The sequence below is a fragment of the Phaenicophaeus curvirostris genome, chromosome 6 (assembly GCF_032191515.1).
Source record: "Phaenicophaeus curvirostris isolate KB17595 chromosome 6, BPBGC_Pcur_1.0, whole genome shotgun sequence".
NCBI classification, from domain to species: domain Eukaryota; kingdom Metazoa; phylum Chordata; class Aves; order Cuculiformes; family Cuculidae; genus Phaenicophaeus; species Phaenicophaeus curvirostris.
In genome coordinates, this window is record NC_091397.1 from 20,611,634 (window position 1) to 20,634,303 (window position 22,670).

General features: G+C 37.9%; 2 protein-coding genes across 2 annotated transcripts in view; one reads left to right on the plus strand and one right to left on the minus strand.

Moving 5' to 3' along the window:
- Positions 1 to 22,670, plus strand: part of NEBL (nebulette) — a 412,617-nt gene that overhangs the window by 285,273 nt on the left and 104,674 nt on the right. The gene's annotated exons all lie outside the window — the stretch shown is intronic.
- The window catches only part of PLXDC2 (plexin domain containing 2), a 265,179-nt gene that overhangs the window by 13,172 nt on the left and 229,337 nt on the right, over positions 1 to 22,670 (minus strand). Inside the window, exons 10-13 of the mRNA XM_069859523.1 lie at positions 22,239 to 22,299; positions 19,360 to 19,513; positions 17,996 to 18,034; positions 745 to 905 (exon numbers count right to left, since the gene is read on the minus strand). Coding sequence (XP_069715624.1) covers positions 745 to 905; positions 17,996 to 18,034; positions 19,360 to 19,513; positions 22,239 to 22,299 — 415 coding nt within the window. The remainder of the gene's footprint in view (positions 1 to 744; positions 906 to 17,995; positions 18,035 to 19,359; positions 19,514 to 22,238; positions 22,300 to 22,670) is intronic.

Sequence of the window (22,670 nt, forward strand, 5' to 3'; positions counted from 1 at the left end):
TGGAGATGAGCTGACTAAATGTCAGCATCTGCAATGTAGATGTCCACACCTGAAGTAGCTATCTATATTTGGGGAGAAAAATGGTAACTTATCTAAGCCTAAAGGAGATGTCTCAAGTAGGTCAGATGAATCATGGTCTGAAAGAGTGTTTCTCTTTACATTAATAAAAAAAGCAAAGGGATATGATACAAAAATTAGATGTTAAAATTAGGTGAAAAGGATCTTTCCCACCCTCTGAGGACAAGCATTAAGAGATTTCTACAAATGAATGTATGGAACAGCTAACACATATTTCCAGCTAATATCTTACTTTAAGTCAGCTCTTCTGGAGATTCAATGAATGGAAATATTTCTTTTCCCACAGGAAAATAATTGAAAAAAATGTATGTCCCAAAATAAGATGCCAGTGCTAATGGACAGCTAATGGAAAAAAATGCTATGGTGAGGACAATGAAGAAAAGGAAAGAGAGGTGGAGGGGCATCTGAGATATATGTTTTAGATATATGTCCTGTGTAAAAATAAAAGAAAAGTAATAACAATAGCAGTTAAAGAAGCAGCTGTTTGACAAACATCTTAAGAACAAGAGAGCATCATCTGCAAGGTATGGTACATTCATTTCTTCAAGGCTTACACTACAAACACAAGAATACTTTCTAGATTAAGTTAAGAAAGTTCTGTTCTGGAGCCTCCAATTTCCTAGCCAAGTGACAAGACTAGTGACAAAAATGTTACTTTTGTCTTACCTCTATAAAGAAGAGACTAGCTGCTGACGTTGGATGATGATACATATAGACAGTCACAAGGATGGCTGCAGCCACAATGAGGACCAGGACTAGAATTCCAACGATTAAACCGGCATGAAGTGTTCCACCTTTCTTCTCTGCTGCACTGTCATCAGTGGAAGCTGCACAAACAGCACACTTATTAGCACAGTGACTTACGTTTTATCCACTGCATTTCAATTGAGCGTTTTCTCTGTGCTACGTGTTCCTCGTATTCCACAACCTAAACCAGAAAAAGATGGTAGATGTCTCTTTTCCACAACTGAATACTCTGCTAATCTTCGTGATCAGACATTTCCAAATATTTTACTAATTCTAATTCAATAAATAAAATTAATATCCTTTCTTTTAAATACATTCTGGACATTCTGAAGTTCCTAATTACTTTCATAATGAATTTTGCTTTGATTTTCTCATAAAACTACTGCACTTGGTCTACAGGAAAATGTTCTAATAAAATACATTTTGAATGTTGCATTTTTTAAAAAAAGCCTTGTTCTCATTTAAGCTAAAGTAGAATCAGTTTTTTAAATTTTCAGCTAAACCTCATCTCATTATTTCATCTTCTGAAAGTTAGCTGCATATTTTCCAGACAATGTTTGTCTTTCCAGAAGTGTTTGTCTTAGTGCCATGGGGCACTGGTATGCAGAAAGGCCATTGCTTACGTCTGTCCCTAAGGAGACAAAGGTCATCCTCAATCTCGTGGAATGCTGTAAGTGAAAGCAGGGGAAAGGGTCACACCTGCCGGGAGAAGTGGACAGGACAGGTGACCCAAACCTAACCATCAGAGTATTTCATTCCATATATATCATACTTGCTATAAAAATGAGATATCATGAGGGTCAAGCTCTCTTCTTTGATGTCTGGCATCTAATACAGACCTTGTCTGTCTTTTTACTCCATGTATTCCTGATTCCAGTTCCTCAGACCAGCTCCCATCCGCTGCTGTGCCCAGTAAGGGACCTTCCTGTGCCTGCTCTGCAGCATGAGTGCTGATGTAGTCATTAAGGGGTGGGGGCAATTTCATATATTTATCATAGAATCATAGAATCATAGAATACTTTGGGTTGGAAGGGACCTTAAAGGTCATCTAGTTCCAACTCCTGTGCCACAGGCAGGGGCATCCCACTAGATCAGGCTGCCCAAGGCCCATCCAATGTGGCCTTGAACACCTCCAGGGGTGGAGCATCCACAACTTCCCTTGGCAACCTGTGCCAGTGTCTCACCACTCTCATGGTGAAGAAGTTCTTCCTTATGTCAAGCCTAAATCTGCCCCTCTCCTGTTTATACCCATTCCCCTTTGTCCTATCACCACAAGCCTTTATGAACAGTCCCTCTCCAGCTTTCTTGTAGGCCCCTTTCAGGTACTGGAAGGTCGCTATAAGATCTTGAAGCCTTCTCTTCTCCAGGCTGAACAAGCCTGACTCTCTCAGCATGTCCTCATATGGGAGGTGCTCCAGCCCTCGCATCATCTTTGTAGCCCTCCTCTGGGCCTGTTACAACAGTTCCATATCCTTCTTACATTGAGGATTCCAGAACTGGACACAGTACTCCAGATGAAGTCTCACAAGAGAGGAATAGAGGGGCAGAATCACCTCCCTTGACCTGCTGGCCATGCTTCTTTTGATGCAGCCCAGGATACGGTTGGTCTTCTGGGCTCTCAGCACACATTGGCAGCTCATGTCGAGCTTCTAATCCGTCAGCAGCACCGAGTCCTTCTCTGCAGGGCAGCTCTTAATCATGTCATTCCCCACTGTGTACTGAAATTGGGGGTTGCCCTGAGCCAGGTGTAGGACCTTGCACTTGGCCTTGTTGCACTTCATGATGTTCTCACAGGCCCACTTCTCTACCCTGTCCAGGTCCCTCTGGATGACATCCCATCCTTCTGGTGTGGCAACTACACCACTCAGCTTGGTGTCATCTGCAAACTAGCTAAGGGTGCACTCGATCTTACTGTCATTGATGAAGATACTGAACAGTACCGGTCCCGGTATGGACCCCTTAGGGACACCATTTGTCACAGATCTCAATCTGGACTTTGAGCCATTGACCACTACTCTCTGAATACGACCATCCAATGAGTTTCTTATCCACAGTACTGTCCACCCATCAAATCCATCTCTCCAACTTAGAGAGAAGGATGTTGTGGGGGACCGTGTCAAAGGCTTTAATGAAGTCTAGATAGATCACGTCCGTTGGTTTACCCCTGTCCACTGCTGCAGTTACCTCATCGTAGAAAGCCACTAAGTTGTTCATATAGGATTTGCCCCAGTGAAGCCATGCTGGCTGCCATTAATCACCTCAATGTCCTCCACGTGCTTTAGCATAGCTTCTAGGAGGATCTGATCCATGACCTTCCCAGGCACAGAATGTGAAGCTGACAGGTCAGTAGTTCCCAGGGTCTTCTTTTCTATCTTTTTTTAAAAATGGGCACAACATTACCCTGATTCCAGTCACCAAGGACTTCTGATTGCCAGCAGAAGTGTGTGTGTGTGTGTATATATATTTATAAATAAGTATATACATATATTTATATATATTTTTATTAATTTATTTTTCTTCTTATTATTGTTTCATTAATGCTGTTTTAGTTTTACCTTCCAGCAAGTCTTTATCTCATTTTCCTTTCCCTGGAGGAGGGAGGTGTTACGATCACAACTGCTTGTCTTTAGCTGCCCATCAGGCTGGGCCAGGGCTAAACCATGAAAAGCTTCAAGTTGAGACATGCCACCAACCATTGTGAGGTTTAGCTACTACACACGTTCTGAAAGTCTGATGCATTAGTTCAGAGATGGGTTTCGAATCACCCTGTGCAATTGAATCAGGCAGCCAAAAGCTTAACGTATGTTAAATGCAATATTCTAATCTTGGTCTGAATGAAAAACTCATCATGCCAAAGTACTACAGAAGACAGTCCATCTACTAAACCTGATACCAAGAGGAGGCTCATGCTATGCACCTGTCAGGAGAAAAGAGGTATAGCTCTGTCACACAAGCAACTTGTCAGCAGTGCTTCCAAATACATGACTGAAAGCCTTTTAACAGCACCGTAACCTTTGTGGAAAAAAATCTCTCAAAATATTAGCCAACATCTGTAGAACTGCTTGTGCTATGGTATGATTTCTACCTTGGACAACCTGGAGTATCACAGGGAGCACAAACATGATGATAAGCAATGTTTGTTCAGTATCCTCATGCATAAAAGCAGAAATGCTATTCTACCCTCTGTTGCAGACAAAAAAGTTATTCAGAAGCTCTAAGTTTAAGGAACATCAGCAGAATACTGGCCATTTGGCTTCACAAACTTACATCATTCTTCTAATGCTCCCACTGCTTTCTGCCTTTCTGGCAATCCCTCAAATCACGGCCATGCCTTACTCCACAAAGAACATGTCTCTGATCTTGCTTATGGGAAATTTTCTTTCGATTATAGCTGGATATAATAAAAATTGTTGATTTCTACAGTTATTCTTTTTTGTTGTGCCACCCCCTGCTTGGTTATTTTAAAGCGTCCTGGTCTCTGAGGTCAGATTCTTTGAAAACAGCTGTTGAGCTATGTGTACCACTTCAAACAAGTTACTACTACTAACAGTAACAAAAATAATGATAACTGTACATAGTCTTTTACTATTCTTCAGATTTTAAGTAGATGTTTCAGACAGGAATTTATGAAACCTCTGTTTATCAGGAATTCAGAATTTATTTAGGTAAGGCTGTAAAATTCATATTAACACTTATTTATCGATTGATTAACAAAGTAATTAAAATTATTCAATGTATGTGTTATAATCAAATTAATCAGTGAGTTAATCAGACTTGAAAGCTATGAGATTTGCTCCTATTGACTACATGGTATAAGAAGTATATATGTGAGCACAGAGAAACAGAGACATATGTGTACACAAAGACATATCAATATTTAAGCATAAGAAAAGTATTGCTCATATGAGCTAGTGAGGCTAGCCTGAAAATTTCTCTCTTAAGATTAGTGAGAATTCTCACATGTAATGCACATAGCATTCCCGGCAGGCAACGGTCAGCTCTTGAGAGGGAATGACTTCACCTAAGACCTTTTCATTTACTGTGTTAGCCAATGAGATTGGGTATTATGCCTTAGAAGTGTCCCAATGCAGGGGGGGAATTACTGGTCTCACCCTGCTGTGATCCAGAAGAGCCCAAAGGGTCTTCCATGTGATCGCATACTTTTAGGATTTTGAGGTAACTGACTTCTGTACGATATTTGAGTATTTATTTCGATGTTGTAATATCCACTTTAGCCATACTTGGAAGACATAAGACCATCTCCTTGGTGGTGCCCAAGTGCTCTGGATCACTGCATCATGACAACTGGTATTCTCTCCTGCAGTGCGCCTGGTTGAGTTGACTGATTATCAGTCCCTCTCTTCACATAAGTGAGTTTCTTTCACAAATAGTTTCAGGTAGGCTGAGGGGGATGACTTGGTATCCTGCATGACTGCCTCTAGAATAGTCTTCATATCCCTATGAAGCCTGTGTTCGTCTGGTTCAGACAGCAGCCCAGAGAAGGGAGGGAAGGTGTTGTTCCAAATGCATCAGAGGTTGTGTCAGGTAGTCTAGAATGGCATGTGTGGCCTAGCAGGGGGACAATAATCGCACCACCACAGTAGAGCATTCCACACTAATATTAAAAAAGAGAACTAGAAAATAATGGAAGAAGGGTACACCCTTTGATCCATGTCACTATACAGTGTTAAATGCCTTGCAGGAGGGGCAATAAAAGAAAATAGGAACAGTTAACCTCAGTATAACAGCTTATCCACACGTGGCAGTGCTTTTTCTCACTCGACTAAGGAAGGCTGCATGGCACAGTACCACTGCAACAACAGGGAGAAAAGGAAAATGAAGATGTACTATTTTAGTCAAGAGGTATTTCTAACTGTAACAAGGAAGCGAATTTATGGGAGAGTGAAAAGAGTCATGTAAATTTCCCTGGCTTTAGTCCATATTTCCTCAAATTTGAGTCAAGATGGCTGAAACCCCAGAGCATTGCTCTGCTCTTTCCCATGATTTTAGTAAGACAGTTCGTGGAGTAAGGAGCTGAGTTACAGAATCAGAAGATAAAGAAAAATACCTCAATAATTTGAAATGATAAACTAGGACTTCAGAGGCATTAATGAATCCAATAAAAAATTGCAAGCATGCACTCCCACTCAGGTACTGCCTAATCCTGAAACTATCTTTCTTTATACTGAAAAGTTCATGAGTACCTGTTCACACAGGTACTTCAGTTTTAATGTTGCTGGCTGTGGACATCAAGCTTGAGCTTAGCCATGAACAGCATTCCAGAACCAGGCCCCTCCCTTTCTAAATCCTAAAAAGGGATTTACTTAGCTTTCTTAAAGCTTAGCTCACACAGATGTGCAGGAACTTTTAAAAAGGAAAGCAGTGTCAACCCTAGTTGATTTTTTTTGCCAAACACAATACATACAGTGAAAATTTACAGGCCATTCTTCACATTGCAGTGAAAGAAAGGAGATATGCTTAGAATTTTCAAATGTTTTCCCACCTAAAGGGCATTTAACATACTTTCTGGCAGTTGTAGCGCTATGCAGCAAAAATGTGAATTCCTGGTGGAGACAGGAAAGAAAGGTCACCCTAAAAAGGTCCCTCTAACTTTCAGGCAGCACAGTCTCTTACTTCACATATGCATTAATAATTTATTAAATAGTTATTAACTTTCAGCAGAGAATAGATGAATGTATATAAGCTCCAGTTTTCTGTTCACGCACTGTAAAAATACTTAGCACTTGCACATGTATTTCAAATCACCAAGCAAATGCAAATTAAACAATTGAAAGGCCATCAGAAAAGGCCTGCTTTGTTGTACATGCTCTGGGTTGGGCTGTTAATTCCCAGTGATGAGCAGTTAGTTGTGCAAGTCACTCTACTGAGAAGTAACTGCTCCCCAGAAGGAGCGAGGGATCCACAGTTTGTCTGTCTCATAATTGTCTTTTTGACAGCTTCCTATTCTTCGACTCTTCCCTTCAATGCCATATGGGTGCATCACAAACTACTTTATCACTTGTACCCATTTTCAGGCCGATTTGCACTAAATGAGTAATTTGTATTGTTACTATGTTATGGTTGAAGGCAGAACATCATATTCTGAATACTAAAAAAACCTGGAATTCAGCAAAGCCCTAATCATCCTGTAAAGGCCATCAAATTAATCCCCTTTGAGTTGGTATTTTCTCAGTGTTTAGCATCTAGCTTTGGAAATGAGAAAACTGTCTCTTTCAAATAACACAGGTGATAACTGCGTGCCCAGTTTCCTACCAGTTTAGGGTGGAGCAGTGTATGGACATCAGTGCAGCGATCAGAAAACCAAATGCAAAAAATAATGAAATACAAAAAATGCTTTTCTTAAATGACAAGTGTAACTTGTAATTCCCATAATCAAAATTCAGTTCATTGACTCCAGGGCTCAAATACTCATGAGAAATTGATTTCACTCTCTTCACAGAGAGACAATAAACAGTGTTGTCGACTATAAAAATTCTCACTGCTGCAACATCAACTGACAGTTCTCTTAAAAAGCTACCAAGGGGAATAGATGAAAAAAAAACTAAGAAACATTTTTAGGTGCAGAAATCTTATTATCAGAGAACATCTGCTGTTCCAGGCAAGGCTAAACCCAGGGGAGGATATCTGTCTTATAACCAATCCTTTCCCAAAAGGAGCTTTCTCAGTGGAACTTTCCCCAAACTTTCCTTTTCTTTTGCTCTAAAAAAGCAATTGTTGCATACAATATGGTCTATTGATAACTCCTCCCCAAATTCTTGCATGCATACCAAATTCTTACATGCATAAATGTTTTAAGTAGAAGGAGCATTTTAAGATCAACCAAGTTAGTCTGCTTCCCATTAGGTGATGAACAACAGGACAGGAATAGCAAATATCCTTTTTTCCCAAATATAAAGGCATACATGCAAACATTAAATAACTGTTCCTCTGCCAGAATGCAAAGTAGAAGTGAAAACACAATAAAAATGCCCTCATTATTTGCACAATAAACACATAAAGACTGCGTAATCTTTGTTTTCATAGTCTTATATTACATCTCTGGTTCCAGTCAGGTTAGATTCTTTTGATGTAGGAAAACCAAAAAATCCTCAAAGAATTATCATGAATGAAAATCTTGTTCTGATCTATGGGGACTGTGATGATGACTTTAACAGGAACAAAGATGTGTACAAACTCGGACTGTTCTCCAGAGAGATTGTAAACATATTGCGGATACTTCTCAACGTTGTTTCTCTACCTACTGCATATTAACCACTGAGATCTGCAAAATAATGAAATGCTTTGTTTTCTGTTATCTAAATATAAGGCTTAGACAAAGTTCCTAATTGTGATAGTTTTATATGTGCGAAAACAAAATTGTGATGAACATGCACACCTTTCATGATATGAGATGGAAAAGAGCTAATTTACCAGAGATTAATATCTCTTTCTGTGTGAGAAAAGATACAAAAAACCTGCATGCTAAAATACCAGTGAACTTCTGGTAAATCCTGGCTAGAAACTTTCCTTTCTATAAAATGACATGGCACTAAGCGCAAACGACAGACAAAAAAAGTAGAATTTCATTGTATGGACTTCAAAAATAAAGCTTCGCTTTTTCTCTCCACAGCCATGCCATTTCTTTTTACTCCTGCATTTTGATCAGATGGTAAAAAGATCCAATTCAAACTCACTTCTTGTATGCACATGCAGCTTTTAGGAATAATATGCAATACCTTACCTCACCCCCTCAACTGACACAGCTATACCAGCAAAGCCAGGGATATATATGACCTAAATAGCAGCAATCAGCCTAAAGATGATAACTCAGTACTGAGCTTTGTTCTTTTCTCCCCTCTTTTTATCAGAAGAATCAATTTTCATGCTAAAGCCCCAAATTTGTCACAAAAAGACAGAGAATGAACTCTGCGATTGCTTCTCATATAGGAATACTTTATGACAAAATCAGTGTTTGTTTTGAGGTCATGTGGCAGCAGTTGGGTGAGTTCATCAAAACCCATGATTTTTTTAGCTGGTTGGTTAGATAAATATGAAACTATCATATGGGTATGAAAGCACCTATGCAGCACATGGTACAGAAATGCTGTTTTATTGAGCTGACAGTGTTTCTGGCATAGTTTTAGTTTTACGGCAAAATAAGTCTGGATATAAGTGCATGAAAAGAGATCCTACACGAGGCAGACTGAAAAAACATGTAGCATATAGATTCAGGTAAAGCCATGTCAACAGTAGAGATTTATGTAGTCTTTCTCTTATGAGTCTGTGCTACATAGATTAATCATTACAGAAACATAATGGATGATACTATCAGAGCCTCCATGCAAACATGCCATTTTTTAGTAGCTTAGTTGTTAACTGCAGAATTTCCCTTGTGTTCTGCAATGTACATCTTAGGTAACAACGACTATTCTGGTATAGGTGATGATTTAGAAGTTGCATCAAGTCCAGTTTTATAAAAATATGTTTATTGATTAAAGTAGATCTTGCCATACTATTAATACTAATGCAAACCAAGTATCTTATTCTTGCATAAACCCCACTACCCTTCAAATGCTAGCTTAGGAAAGTCAGATATTCTTACATACCATTATTATTACTATTACTGTAAAATTATTATAGAATCACAGAAAATTGAGGATCCTTAGAGAATGCAGCATTTAAGTAACTTAAAAACTTGCTGCAACAACAGAATTTTTTTTTATATTATTCACAGGGATGCCATCAGAGACTACAAATTTTCTAATTCACTCTGTAAAAATATATTTGTCTGAAGTCCTGAGCTGTAGAGAAGAGTGAGATATACTGAAAGCTGATTTCTTAGCTGCCCATTTCTACTTCTTGGTTGTGTACTGGGTGCTACTTCTGCAAGTGACATAAATATGATACATAAACAAATGCATGTACTGCTTAGGATAGATGCTATTTGTTGTATAAAAAAATGTATGACATCTATGTATAAATATATGAATCTATGTATCAATATATGTAAAAATCTATGTATAAATATATGTAAATATATGAATCTATGTATAAAAAAATCTATACCTATCTTTTTAAAAATCATCTAAGCAAGGAATCAAGCAATTTTCACTCCTCTCCAAGTTTTATTTCAAGGTAATAAAATTGTTTGCCAGTGACAAAGCTGGAGCATTCTGATTTTGGGCAAATCAGGTGAATCTGGCAAGTCAAACCCATCTGTTCTCCTTACTATCTCTGCTACCTGTCTGGTACACTATATTGTACCTATGTTAATCCCATTTGACCATCCTTAACACTTGCAACTGTTCTTTTTCCATAGCCATTCTTGGCTATCTACTCTATCATGTATGTCATCGCTAGCCAGGAAGCTGTATCACCTTATTTGCATGACTGTAGGTTTGAATTAATATGCTCCTGCAGAGAGGGGAGGACACAGCATTCAGGATAGCTAAGCACATAAGAGTTACAGCCTACAGTCAGCTCAGTAGAGCCACTGGATTTTTCCCCAATTTGTGCCTCTGTTTAGATCTGGAATATGAGTCTATCAGGAGACTGATTCTTTTATGGGGCAGGTATATAGTTCTCCAAATCTTTTTCCTTTTTCCTGCACATATGCAGATTCCTGAATGAATGACCTACATAGACTGACTGTGGGAGCAAATAAGGGAATGTACAGTTGGAAGGATTCTCCTGAGGCTCAGAGGAACCACCATGAAAATGTTTTCTCTGCCTCTTTTAGGAACAGTATGTTCTAGACTTTTCAGCTTCTTCGCTGTAATGGAGTTTGATTTTTTTGATTTGTATGTTCATTCCCTTAAGTATTTGTTAACATTTTGAGGCTAAGCCATTGCTATACTTTATTTGGTTTCATGATGCTTTATTAAGTTATGGCTCAGCTAATGCTTTAAAATTGGTTTCTGATTGCATGTAAGGAAAGTTAGGTGGTCTTTGACTGAGTATATTACTAACTGTAACCCACAAATTCTGAATTCAGGCCTTGCTATCAATTTTCTCCAGGACCAACAGTGACTCACTAAGTCTCTCCAAGACTGATCAACTGCTTAGTGCAGTAAATGGAAGAGAGTGCACTAAACTCATATCCCTCTGTTTATAGGATGACAGCACTCCAAATATGTTAGCTAAGGACTTTAATTCTGCTCTAAAATATCACCTAATGCCACAATAGTTGTCATCAGTATTAATTTTAGTTTGAGTTGCTTAAGGCTATATAGGCAGTTACAATACTTGCTGGTATCAAGCAGTGGTCATGGTGAAGCTTAATATTGTGCCATATTGTACTACTCCATTTGGCCTCACAAGTTGCTAAATCCAGAAGAGCAAAAAATTAACAGATTACAAGAATTTTGATTCAGTCAGCCCATTGACACCTCTTAGCCCTACTGAAAGCAAACACAAGACCATTAAGTCAAACAGGCTGTTCCTCTCTAAAGCTAGGTCTAATGCTTCCAGTTACTTACTGCCATGTCCCCTGCCACGCTTTTGGAGACAGAACAATTACAGGTACTTCAATGTAAAATGTACTAATATTAATCTACATTCACTTAACCTCCATTTTTCCCATCCTTCACAGTTACCCATGCACACTGATATCAAAGATGAGTAAGAAATGTAAAGGAGATTGCAGAGACTGCAGGAGGCTAGTGACTGCAACTATTGGGTTAACACCATGTAGAACAGGTAGCTGAAAAGACAGAAGATCACAGGAGCTTTGCGTACCCTAGCTGTCACACTTCCACAGCACTGTGACAGCAAAAGAAGCAGGTGATAAGATCAGTCTATTACAGTTAGCCCATCATAAGATATCCATTTAGATCTACATTAAGTTTTTAACCCTTTGAGCTAGGACAAAGTATACAAATTGTGTGTGTTTAACAAAATCAGTTAAATGTGTGCTTACAGCCAAGTCATGACAACTGTACGAGTAGATACCATGGATCATTTTATACCTGCTTAGAAAACCAAAGAGAACTAAAATGGTGTAAGTTAGACTTCAATGTAAGTCGAAGTGCCTAGACATAATAGTTCTTGTGTAGCTAAACTGTTTTAACACTATGCTTCTTTAACCTCATGTGGTATATAATGCCTAATATGATATAAAAATACTCTTTTGTACTAGAGGCAGGAAGTGACATTTGCTTTCTAGGGGATGCATTCCAGTACCACTAAGGAAAACCTCTGTCACTATTTGATTGACTTCCTGTCAATCAAATTTTGATTGGTGTTTTTTACATATTTTCTGATGAAAGCTATAATAAGATGAGGACAGAAAATCTAGGATGCAGTGGAGATGCAAGAAATTCTGGAAAAGGCATAAAGGTCTTGTTCTCGATAACATTAAAGCACAATCCAATATACCACAAAACAAACAGAAAATAACACAGTTTATTTATGCTACCAATTTATATCTCCTAAGAATAAAGATAAGTACTCCATTGTTCTATTTTTGACCCACAACATGTGTGTTCAGCACTTTTGATTTGTATTTGCTTTAAAAAACACACATTTAGTCCACTGTCTACTGCACAAAGTATGCAGAACACGTTTCTTCCTGTGGCTGATGCACAAGGAAGATGGGAATATTTACATCAGAGTGTGCTGCTCTTCCAAGCTTATATTCTTGGCTTTGGAAGGCTCAATTTCAATAACATATTTGCCAGCAGGCGCTGATGTAACATCATATTTAACACCAACAAGGCAGCATATGCTCTCCTTAAGTCATAAGATTTCCTTAGAAGGAAGAACATGAATTACACCGGGCATATAATTTCAAGTTTATTATAGCAACACAGTATGGTAGATTCCACACTTTTTCAGAAGAATAATGCTTTCCTATTCTGAGTACTATAGCTGAACTTGCAGAAAGCAGTGAGCAGCATTCAGCAAATTGCTTGAGGTCTTAAAGTTCAACTTTGATCATGCTTTGATCATACTGAAGAAAACAGGAAAGATCTCTAATATACCTTAATACTTCTCTAATGATTGTTGAGAAGAGATGGCTAAGAAATGACAGAGGAGGAACAGCTTGGAAATGTTCAGGAAGAAACAGAGAATAAAATGTGGAGATGCATCAGCTTGCTGACTTCATTTGTTCCCTTTGGAATATCTGCCCCTTCCTAAATAGAAGAGAAGGGATAAAAAAATCTGATAAACTCTGTTTATAAGGCTCTTTCTGGTTTCTTTGATAATCAAAGTGGCTAATTATTCTTCTTGAATCTACTTTTCTTCATATTCTTATCCTATTAACAGATTTCTATCCATTACCACTGGTTTTGCTGACTTCTGAGTTCAGCTACTTTTCTCTGTGTCTTTTATTTCCACCACTACTAAAACCACTCCAAAGCTGCTCCTTGAAAAGAAAAATTATACAAGCACAGCTTATAGCAAAACATAGATAAAGTAACCTTTATGAAAAGTTGCCTCCAAGGAAATCTTTGCTCTCTTCAAATTGTATGAGTCCTACAGTTTTTGGGGAACATCAGTAGTTTTGAGTAAGTGCAAGACACAGAAGTAAACATATATTATCCATAACCAAATATCAACAGGATTCTTGCAGTAATGGTAAAACCCCTAAATTCTCCCTTTTTCATGAGAGGAGAGTGGAAGGAGTAGTCTGAATCTCGGCCTGTTAGGTCCTGGGGCAGGAATGGAAATGGAATGCATTCGCCAGGTCACCCTGAAGGGAGTTAATACAAGGAAACACTGGGAACCTACAAGTATGATGCCTCCTCTTAGCACATCATTTAGACTTTTCTTTGTAGCTGACAGAGATGGGCACATCTATAAAGCAACTTATTCCACTTCGAATACTTCATCTTGCCTATTGCTTGCCACTCATTATGAGAGAGGCCCCAAAGTAGAGCCTCTAGCTTCCTGGCTGACACCAGATGAGATGAAGCCTCTGGAAGGTCATTTCTTCTGGCTAGGCCAAGATCTGATAATAAAACAAAGCCATACCCCGTGGATTTTATTCCATACAAGGTTCATTTTAAATTATTTTTAAACCACCACTAATCCACAGTGACTTGTTAACTTGAGTTAGCTATTTTGGACTGTGTGGCCATAATAAGTTTTATTATGTCAAAAATATTTCTTTTCCATAAGAGGTTTGTTTGACTCTTTGTTGAAATAGATCTCATTTTCTGTATAATTTAGAAACTTAACAAATTAGAAAGAAATAAGTTGAGTATTAGCAGGCATGAACCATTGAACATGTTGCAGATGGAGTTCAGCGTATGTAAGAAAAACAAGACTAAATATTCTCCATAATTTCTCAAGAAGAGCTCAGACTGCAAGTTTTAAGGGAAATTAAGATGACAGATGACTAATGGGAGCAAGTTTTCAGGTATCAGGGACTGATAAAAAAATGAAAAATTGAGCCCTGAGTAAACTTATCACTGCATGTGAGGCATATAAAAGTACTCTTTTTTTCAAAACTTGGGTCTGCGTTTTGGTCATTCCTTAAAGAGTTAACAAAATTTTCTAGCTCAAATTAAGCTCTGAATAACAGTAACGTTAACCCTGTACATCACCAAATTTCATGCCTGGGCCACCTTTGAAAAAGTCCGCCATGGATTGAAAGTATCAGGACACAGACATTTCCTAGCACTACATATGCCAGCATGAACTTGTTCACAGATAAATAAAAGAGCTTTCTCCCACGGGTAGATTTTTTTTGCATAGCTTTATTTTTTCTTAACAGTAATTTGTGTACATCTTGATAAATGAGAAGTGTAGCAATCTCTCTGACAGTTACTGTCCAACACACATGCACTATTCTTTTGAGTTATAAAGCTGAATGATGAGACAGACTCATAGCAATCAAATCATCAAAACAAGGGGTCTAAAAAGGTCAAATAAAATGTCTAGATGTGCTGGCAGATCATCTGAATCATCCACCAAAGAATTCTCAACAGGAAAACACAGCTAATTGTTCATACTTTTTGTGAAAAATTAGGCTTGTAAACTGTTTAGTCAGCTGTGTTATAAGAAAAATGAAAACAACAACAGAATCTGCAATTAATAACAAAAATGCAGATTTTTAGTGCTTCACATATCTTAAAACTTACAGAGTGCTTATTATTTTAAACAGCATTAAATTTGATGAGAATCATTATGACATGCCAGCTATATTTTAAAATGGTTTAGGCATCTATATATTGGGCATCTATCACATAACTATGAAGAAAAGGGAAAGATGAAGAAACAGAAACAAGAAATTTTTACATTTATGTCAGAAGACTGTCGTCAATTACAGCACTAAGTTGCAAATGATTTTCTCATACTAAAAGGTCAAAGTAGTTTGACCTGAAACTGAAATTTAATTTAAGCTTAGTTGCTGCTTTATAACATTTAGTTTCAAAAGTTCCAGGCAGATGTGAGATGCAGAATTTCTATAGAATCCTTTTGTTGTGCCTTACCATATATTGACTGCTATCTTCCAAGGACACATCAAGCTACTGGCCATCATTGATCCAATATAGCTTTGGTTTTCCATTATAAGAGGTTCCTTTTCATTAGAGTTTTAAAGGATCTTGTGTGCAAAAGTAAAGACCCTGTATTTGTGACCTGAAATAATCTACTCTTTATGAAAGGCTGGCAAATCACAGAGAATCAAAGAACAAGCCCACGGCTGCAGAGGTTTTATCTGAGCCTAATCTAGGGGTCACTGGAAAATTCAATGTATAATTGAAGATTCATCAAAAAGAACTTCTCACATTAAAAGGTACGTTTACTGTGTGAATGAGAAATCCTGGTGTGTTGCTTTGCTTCCATGTTGTTTGAAGTGAGTTTCTTTTTCAAAATTTCAAGAATAAAAGAAACAGCTCAAGGAAAGTGAATAATCACATCAGGTGCTGGCTTGTCCTCCTAAAATGCAGGTGCTTTCTGCATGGAAATCGACTTTCTATCATTAGGATAAGTGATGCGAGAAACCCTACCACCTCACTCTGCCAAACAGGCCACAGCCATCCCTCACTTGCTCTAGTATTCAACATTTTGTTTGCTTTCACAGAGTTTTCTTCTTGGATCTTAGGCGAAGAGTAGACAAGTAAAAAACCAATCCTGCTGCAATTCTGAAACTGAAAGAAACTTCAATGTGGTTTCTAAAGCCCACGTTTTGAATTATTTTTTTTATATAATAGCACATTATTTTGACTTGTTTATGAAACGCTCACAACAGAGAGCTGCCTATTCCTGCCTGCCACGGAGGAATGGCTCATGAGGCAGAGTATGGGCACAGTTCAGCTGGGAACATGCCCTACGAAGAGAGGAGACATGGAATGTGAGAGTGAAGTGCTGACTGATTCACCTTGTCTATAGATCTTTAAGAGCACTGAAGTGCTTTTCACAATAAAATAAAAAGCAATTGGATTTCAAGAAGAACAAGAAAAAGAAATATTCAGGGACATTCCCTGACATTTAGACCAAATGCCTAACTAAAAGTACCACCCTAAGTTTAGAGATGCCCGCATTCCAAGGGATCACTTAGGTGTTAAAGCCATGTCAAACAACACCACTGCCAACAACCAGACAATCTGATGCCCAGTACAGCCTGTGACCAGCTATACTGTGCTTAGTGACAGCAAAATGACAGAGGAGCGACTAGCAAGGAAAGGGATGGCCACTGCCTCCTGTGGAGTGAGCAGATCACTAATTTGAGGAAAGGAGATAATAACAGATGAATATTATTGAAAAACAAATGACAAAATCCAGACAAAAATGCTCAAGGGCATCTATACACCATGCTTTTTCAAAACTCGAATAGTTCTCTGTGGGGGCCCTGTGAGACCACTATGCCTCCAGCTGTCTTGATCCACTGCACCTGAGACTTCTGCCCATGGGGTCAGGGATTCCATGTAAGCTCAAGCCCAAAACCTAGCTATGTTGTAGGTGAACTTGTATTCAGTCCCATCTCTGTTCTTGTCTCCTGGATCAACCTTGGATCTACACTGAAGGTAGCTTCTCTTTAGTCCTGTCCATGGGCCATGTCTCTTTTGATAGACCTTGAAGTTGTGTTGTAGCCTTATCTTTGTGCCCATTTCCTTTTGTCGCTGTCTCGACTCCCTGTGTGGACCTGGCTCATTACATCACCTTCTCTGGTACTGCTGACAGCTGCTTTGGTCCTTGCCTGAAATGTGCTTCTGGCTGTTGTGGCTAGCCTGCTCGCTTGCCGCTCCAAGCCTTGCCTTGCTTACCTGGCTGCCTGCCTTGACCCCGTGCCTGCCTTGTCAATGCGGACTCAACTGATGGTCACTAGACTGGGGCTGACTCCTGCAGCTGTCCTTGAGCTGCTGGACTCCTCCTGCACCCTGCCTGTGCCTGCTATCATGCTTGGCTGCCAGTTCTCCTGCTCCTGAAGAAATCTTGGTGCTCCCTTCCCAGGGAAAAGGCAATCAGAGGCAATTATATTCCCTTTTATATCAGTGGAAATCTGATTTATTTCAGTTTGTTCTCCAAACCATCCTCTGCTTTCATAAAGCATTGTGAACCCTACAGCAACCAATCCAAATCTTTCCTTTTCCTCGCTGAACTCTGTATCAGCTCTGAATACAGACGCAGCCTATATCTATTGACCCAGTCCTGTTCTAATAGCAAAATTCTCATCAGCTTCAAAGGGAGAAGGAATAATCACCAGGTCTCAGTCCTTGCACCATAAAGAAGATGACAAAAGCAGCCCCCTGCAGAGCCTCATTTAACAGAGGCCTTTATCAGTGAGATAAAGTGATTTTCTTAACTTGTATGGGAATGTGCATGGAGAAATAGAGGATTTCAGCTAGTATAGAACCACAGATATAAAATAGATACGTTTAGAACCACCACCATACCCTCTTACCACAGTTAAATATTGCTATATTATTATAATGCACTTAACTTTATTAATACAATAAAAATATTTAATACACCCATATTTGGAAGTTAATTAAACCTGCTGTTTTATTAAAGAGTTATAAAGAGAGTTGTAAATGTTTAATTTACTAAGCAGTTGCCAAGCTTATTTGCCCTGCTGCTCTTCAACATAGACGTGGAAGGCTAAAGTCCCTTGAGAGTCTAGTAAAAGCTATTTCTCCAATCTGATTTTGATTAATGAAGTTCGGTGGAGTGTAATTTGACTAACTACTGACATTATTTACAGACAAAAAAAATCTCTTACCTCCATTATCTTTTAGATGCAGTGCTATCTTGGTGTCATCTATAAAGCAAATTCAAAGTTAGTTGTAAGAAAAGGTATTTTTCTAGGTCATGAGTCATTTTAGGAATGACTTTCAAATGTCAAAGAAATTCCACAATTAGAAAATGATTTGGTACTCAGTGAGAATTAGATTGTGGTGTTCTTACTTACACTGAGCAATGCTTTACTTCCTTACTACTAAAATTGCATTTATGAGAGTGTTACAGTGCAAAGGAGGATTCAAAATACTAAAATCTGCCTAATAACAGCTACAAATAATTAATTTCTGTTACATGTTCATACACAGCTTGAGCATTCTATCCTATTAAGGACTACATGAATCAACATATGACAATAAAATGAAACAACAACCTAGTTCCTCTTCTAAGAATCAAGAAAGGTTTACCAGTTTTAAATTCTATTTATTTCCATATTCTTTTTTTGTAAACATTAATGAACAAAATGCCAGAGAATAATGCTGCTAATGCAGTCCAAATTTTGCACTGACAGTTTCTAACCTTCTCTTGCTGCAAACTCAGACTTTCTTATCAGTAGATTCCCACCTTGCAGCGCCTTCAGTTCAAATTTTCCTGTCACACGCCACTTAAAAAAGTCTGCAAGCACCTGGCACCTTCCCTTCTGTTAACATACAATTCCAACCAAAAAGTCCTCCCACCCCTCCTTTTATTTTATGTATGTTATTTGATTAATCTGGGTTAGTTTTTCAACACAGCTGAATTTTCTCCAGGAGCAGCAAAGCAGGATATCTCAACAGGAAGGTTCAGAAGCCTACAGAAACTATTTCACAACAGTGAGCACTACATGAAAAGAACAAGGTCAACTAACTGAAAAAAAGTAAACAGGCAAATTTCAAAGGGGTTTTTAATTCGGGTTATCTCTAATTTTCACCTGATAAGTCAAATACCAAAAAAAGGATTTAAAATTCATCACATCTGTAACAAGAACTTCTTCACTAACTTTAGCAAGTATTTTTCCATCTACTCTCTCAACAGGTTCAGGACTGTGGCCTGATGGCTAAAGGAACAGATACAATTCCTTGTAACCACAAGTTCTCCAGAAGTCTGTTTGGCTTTTCTGTGTGCCCCCAGGACTGCCCCCTTTTCGAGTGCTCATTCCCTTTGCACCTTACTGTGCACCTTACTGTTGTGAGAATGAGTTGCAATTTAAAAGCAGTAGTAGACAATTCCTCCACTGCAATTCCCCATTCTTCCCACGGCTTCAACGAGAAAAGGTCAACATGAACACATATTAAAAGTAAATAAATTTCTTTTAGACTTGTAAATTACATGTTTGCACTACAGAATAATGAAGTTTACACAATTCACCTTCTGTAGGCAGGCTAGTTGGCAGGCGGGAAGTGGTGGATTCTCTGGTAGTTGTTAGAACTTTGAACTTGGTGGTGGTTGTCTGCAAGGTGGTGGTGGAGTATGGATGTATTTCAGTTGTGTCTATATTCTTCTCACAAATCTTATCTTTTGACTGTTAGGAAAAAAATAAAAATGAAGAGAAAACTAATTCTCTGCAGAGACTGTCACTAAATGAAGAATTTAAGCATGGACAAGCTGTCAGGATAAAAAGAATGAAAATGGAATTTCAAGAGCTTTTCCTTTTCTTTTATTTCACTCTTATTTTCTTTTACCTTTGAAGTACTCTACATAGCATTCAGCACCATGTATTTTTCATTTAGCCACAAAACTTACTATATTCAATTGTTAATGACAAGGCTTCAAAGCCATCCCTGAATGCCAAACATGCTATTTTCCCCAAACAGATTTGAACAACTGAGATCATCATTCATATTTTCACTCTTCTACTGTGAATGCTTGCTGCTATTGGTCTGGGTGCCATAACATATGTTAATAGAAGACATGTGGGAATTAAATTATAGCACTTCATAGTGACTAAAGTGTAGTTAACTGGAGCATTTAATTAAGATATACATATGCAGATATCACAGAAAAATATGCCTATGTATGTAGAATGTGTGCATGTTTTCAGCCTATAGAATATTTATATAATACACATTAACTACATGCCTATTAATTCTATATAATATTAAAACTTCACATATTATATGTGTTAATATACCACTTATTTTATAATACATAAGTATAATAAAATACAAATTCTATATAAACTATAAAATACAATAATCATACAATATTTTGATTAAAATCTCAAGCATTTTTGGTTTTTTTTCCTTAATTTATGGACACTTAGAATTCTGCAGGTGTAACAAATATTTTCTTCTATGGCTCACAAAGTCCTGTGGGAAAATGCATTCAATTAGCAAGCAAAGAATATGGCAACTGCCTGTAACTCCTGCTGTCCCCATTCATTTTAATGAGAAGTGCAATTCCGCAAAACCTGTTCATTTTATTGACATCTGCTTGTCAAAACTCAGTGGGTGTTGCTTTTCTTTTAATATGTGTGGTATTTTATTGTCCTTTGTTTTATCAGAAACAATATGTTACCCTAAAAAAAGGTATCAGCACTTTCAGTATAATGATTCCACAAATTTCTACATGTTTTAGCTTCAAAGCCCCTGTTAATTTCACTGATGCCATTTAATCAAAATTTAGCTCAAAATCTATATTACAAAGAAAGAAACATTACTACAAAAATCTTCATTATTCATCGTCTTGAACGAATGCATCTAAAATCAACCTCTATGTGCTGCTTATTGATCCTTCATTGGACTCAACAGTCAGCTAAGGCATCATTCTGTAAGATGCTAAGTAAGCTGTTGTTTCTGCTCCAGAGAGCCTGAAAATTACACTGTGAACACCAATCAAGTAGCCTGGAACTGTGCTTCTCAGATGCACTTACTGTATAAATAATTTCCTGTCAGATCATGTAATAAGCCTTGGAGCACTAGTTGTGTTAAAAGACGAAGGGAGATGCAGGATGGGATGGTACCATCATGCAGAGAGCAGCTTTTGGATAACTTCATCTGCAAGTACAACTGAGTCCTAGCTAGTTATAATCTGGAGTAAATCAATACAAAAGTTGTGTACTATAACAACAAACACTCCCACAAACTTTTATTTTATGTTCTTGAAAAGGTTGTCCTTCAGAGATAAAAAATCTCACAGAAATTCCATTCTTAAATCATCAGTTTACAAAATGCAAATCTGAAGCTTCAAGTCCATGTAACAAGTTAGTATGTAGCATGCAGTTACTTTGCAATTACAGTTAACAAGAAAAAAATTCTTCAGTCAGCCTGGATTTATATCATTACTTCGCTTTGTTTCTACTGAGAATAAAACAGAATTTGGTTTTCTAACTAGACACTTGGGGCTAAATTTTGCCCTCAGTTTCACCTGACATTACACTTCTGAAGGGCTGTGTTGGTGAAACTATGACAAAATGTAGCCCTTTCAGGCAAAATGGAAAAGTAATTGCTTTTTAATGGCCATTGGGAGATTATAAGTGTCATAAATTAATTTCTTCCTATTACCACACTCCCAAAATGAAAAAAACCAAACCCCACTCAAAAAAACCCCTCAAACCATAAAGCTTTCTAGAGGGAGGACACTGGGAAAGAACCAGCAGTATACATTTACTTATGTGTCTTGAAAATGAACTGCTGTGGTTCAGGAATACCCTCAGTACCTCTTTTAGAGGAGGCTTACAGTCCCTGCTTGTCAGTCCAGCATTACCACACTCAGGTATCTTGTTCTCTTTCTCATTCTCCCACTGCTTCTCCAGGAAAGTACATTCAAATACCTTGTAGTTGATTTTTCTTTTTTTTTTAAGATCTTTGAATTCATCTATGGAATTTCTTCTGTTATAAATGTTTCAGCTTGATTTCATAACCAAAATGCAAAACACGCGATGTCTGTTTTTCACTAGACACTGCTCTGGCACAGGGTTTTCTGAGATGAAGTGCACCATGGTTTCTTCCCCTTTTCTGGCAAGAGTCAGAGGTCTAAGAGACCTCTGTTTTGGGGCAGAATTTCTTGTATTTTAATTTTCTATAGATGTTTAGTTTGTGTCCATTTTGTTCCCTGAAATGAGGAGTGAAATGGTTCAGCCTATTATTCTTTATTTATGCCTCACAGAATTTCCACTGAATGATGGAGACAAACATAGCATGTCTTTGGCCTTGAAACCACACTTCATAATATGAAGAATTCAATCAAAACCATCATAAGTATATAAATGGCCTCTGATTGGCTGAGGATGTCAAATACTCACATACCTCTTCAGGGCAACCACTGTCTACCCAATCTTGCCGGTGACGGTCAAATCCACTGGAGCACCTTTAAATGTTGAAATAGATTGAAGGTGTCCAGATGGAAACAGGAGGAAAACAAGAACAAGAAGAAAAGGGAGAGGAAGAGAAAAGAATGACAGAAAGAAAAAGTAAATGATGTGATTTATTTTAAAATCCATATGATTTATGTGATATTATTTATATTCAAGAGGCTGTTGCCTGCAATATGAATCAATCATTTAATCCACTTCAGTGAAAGGCATTTCAATGAACGAGTTATTATTTTAGGAGGTTTTTTTTTAAAAAAAATCATAATTTTTCAATAAGAATGTCTCCCTTCCACCAGATAATTATTCTTAAGACTGTACCGAGTCACAGCAGTTTCAAGTTTGATGTCAGCCATATGGATGTAAATTG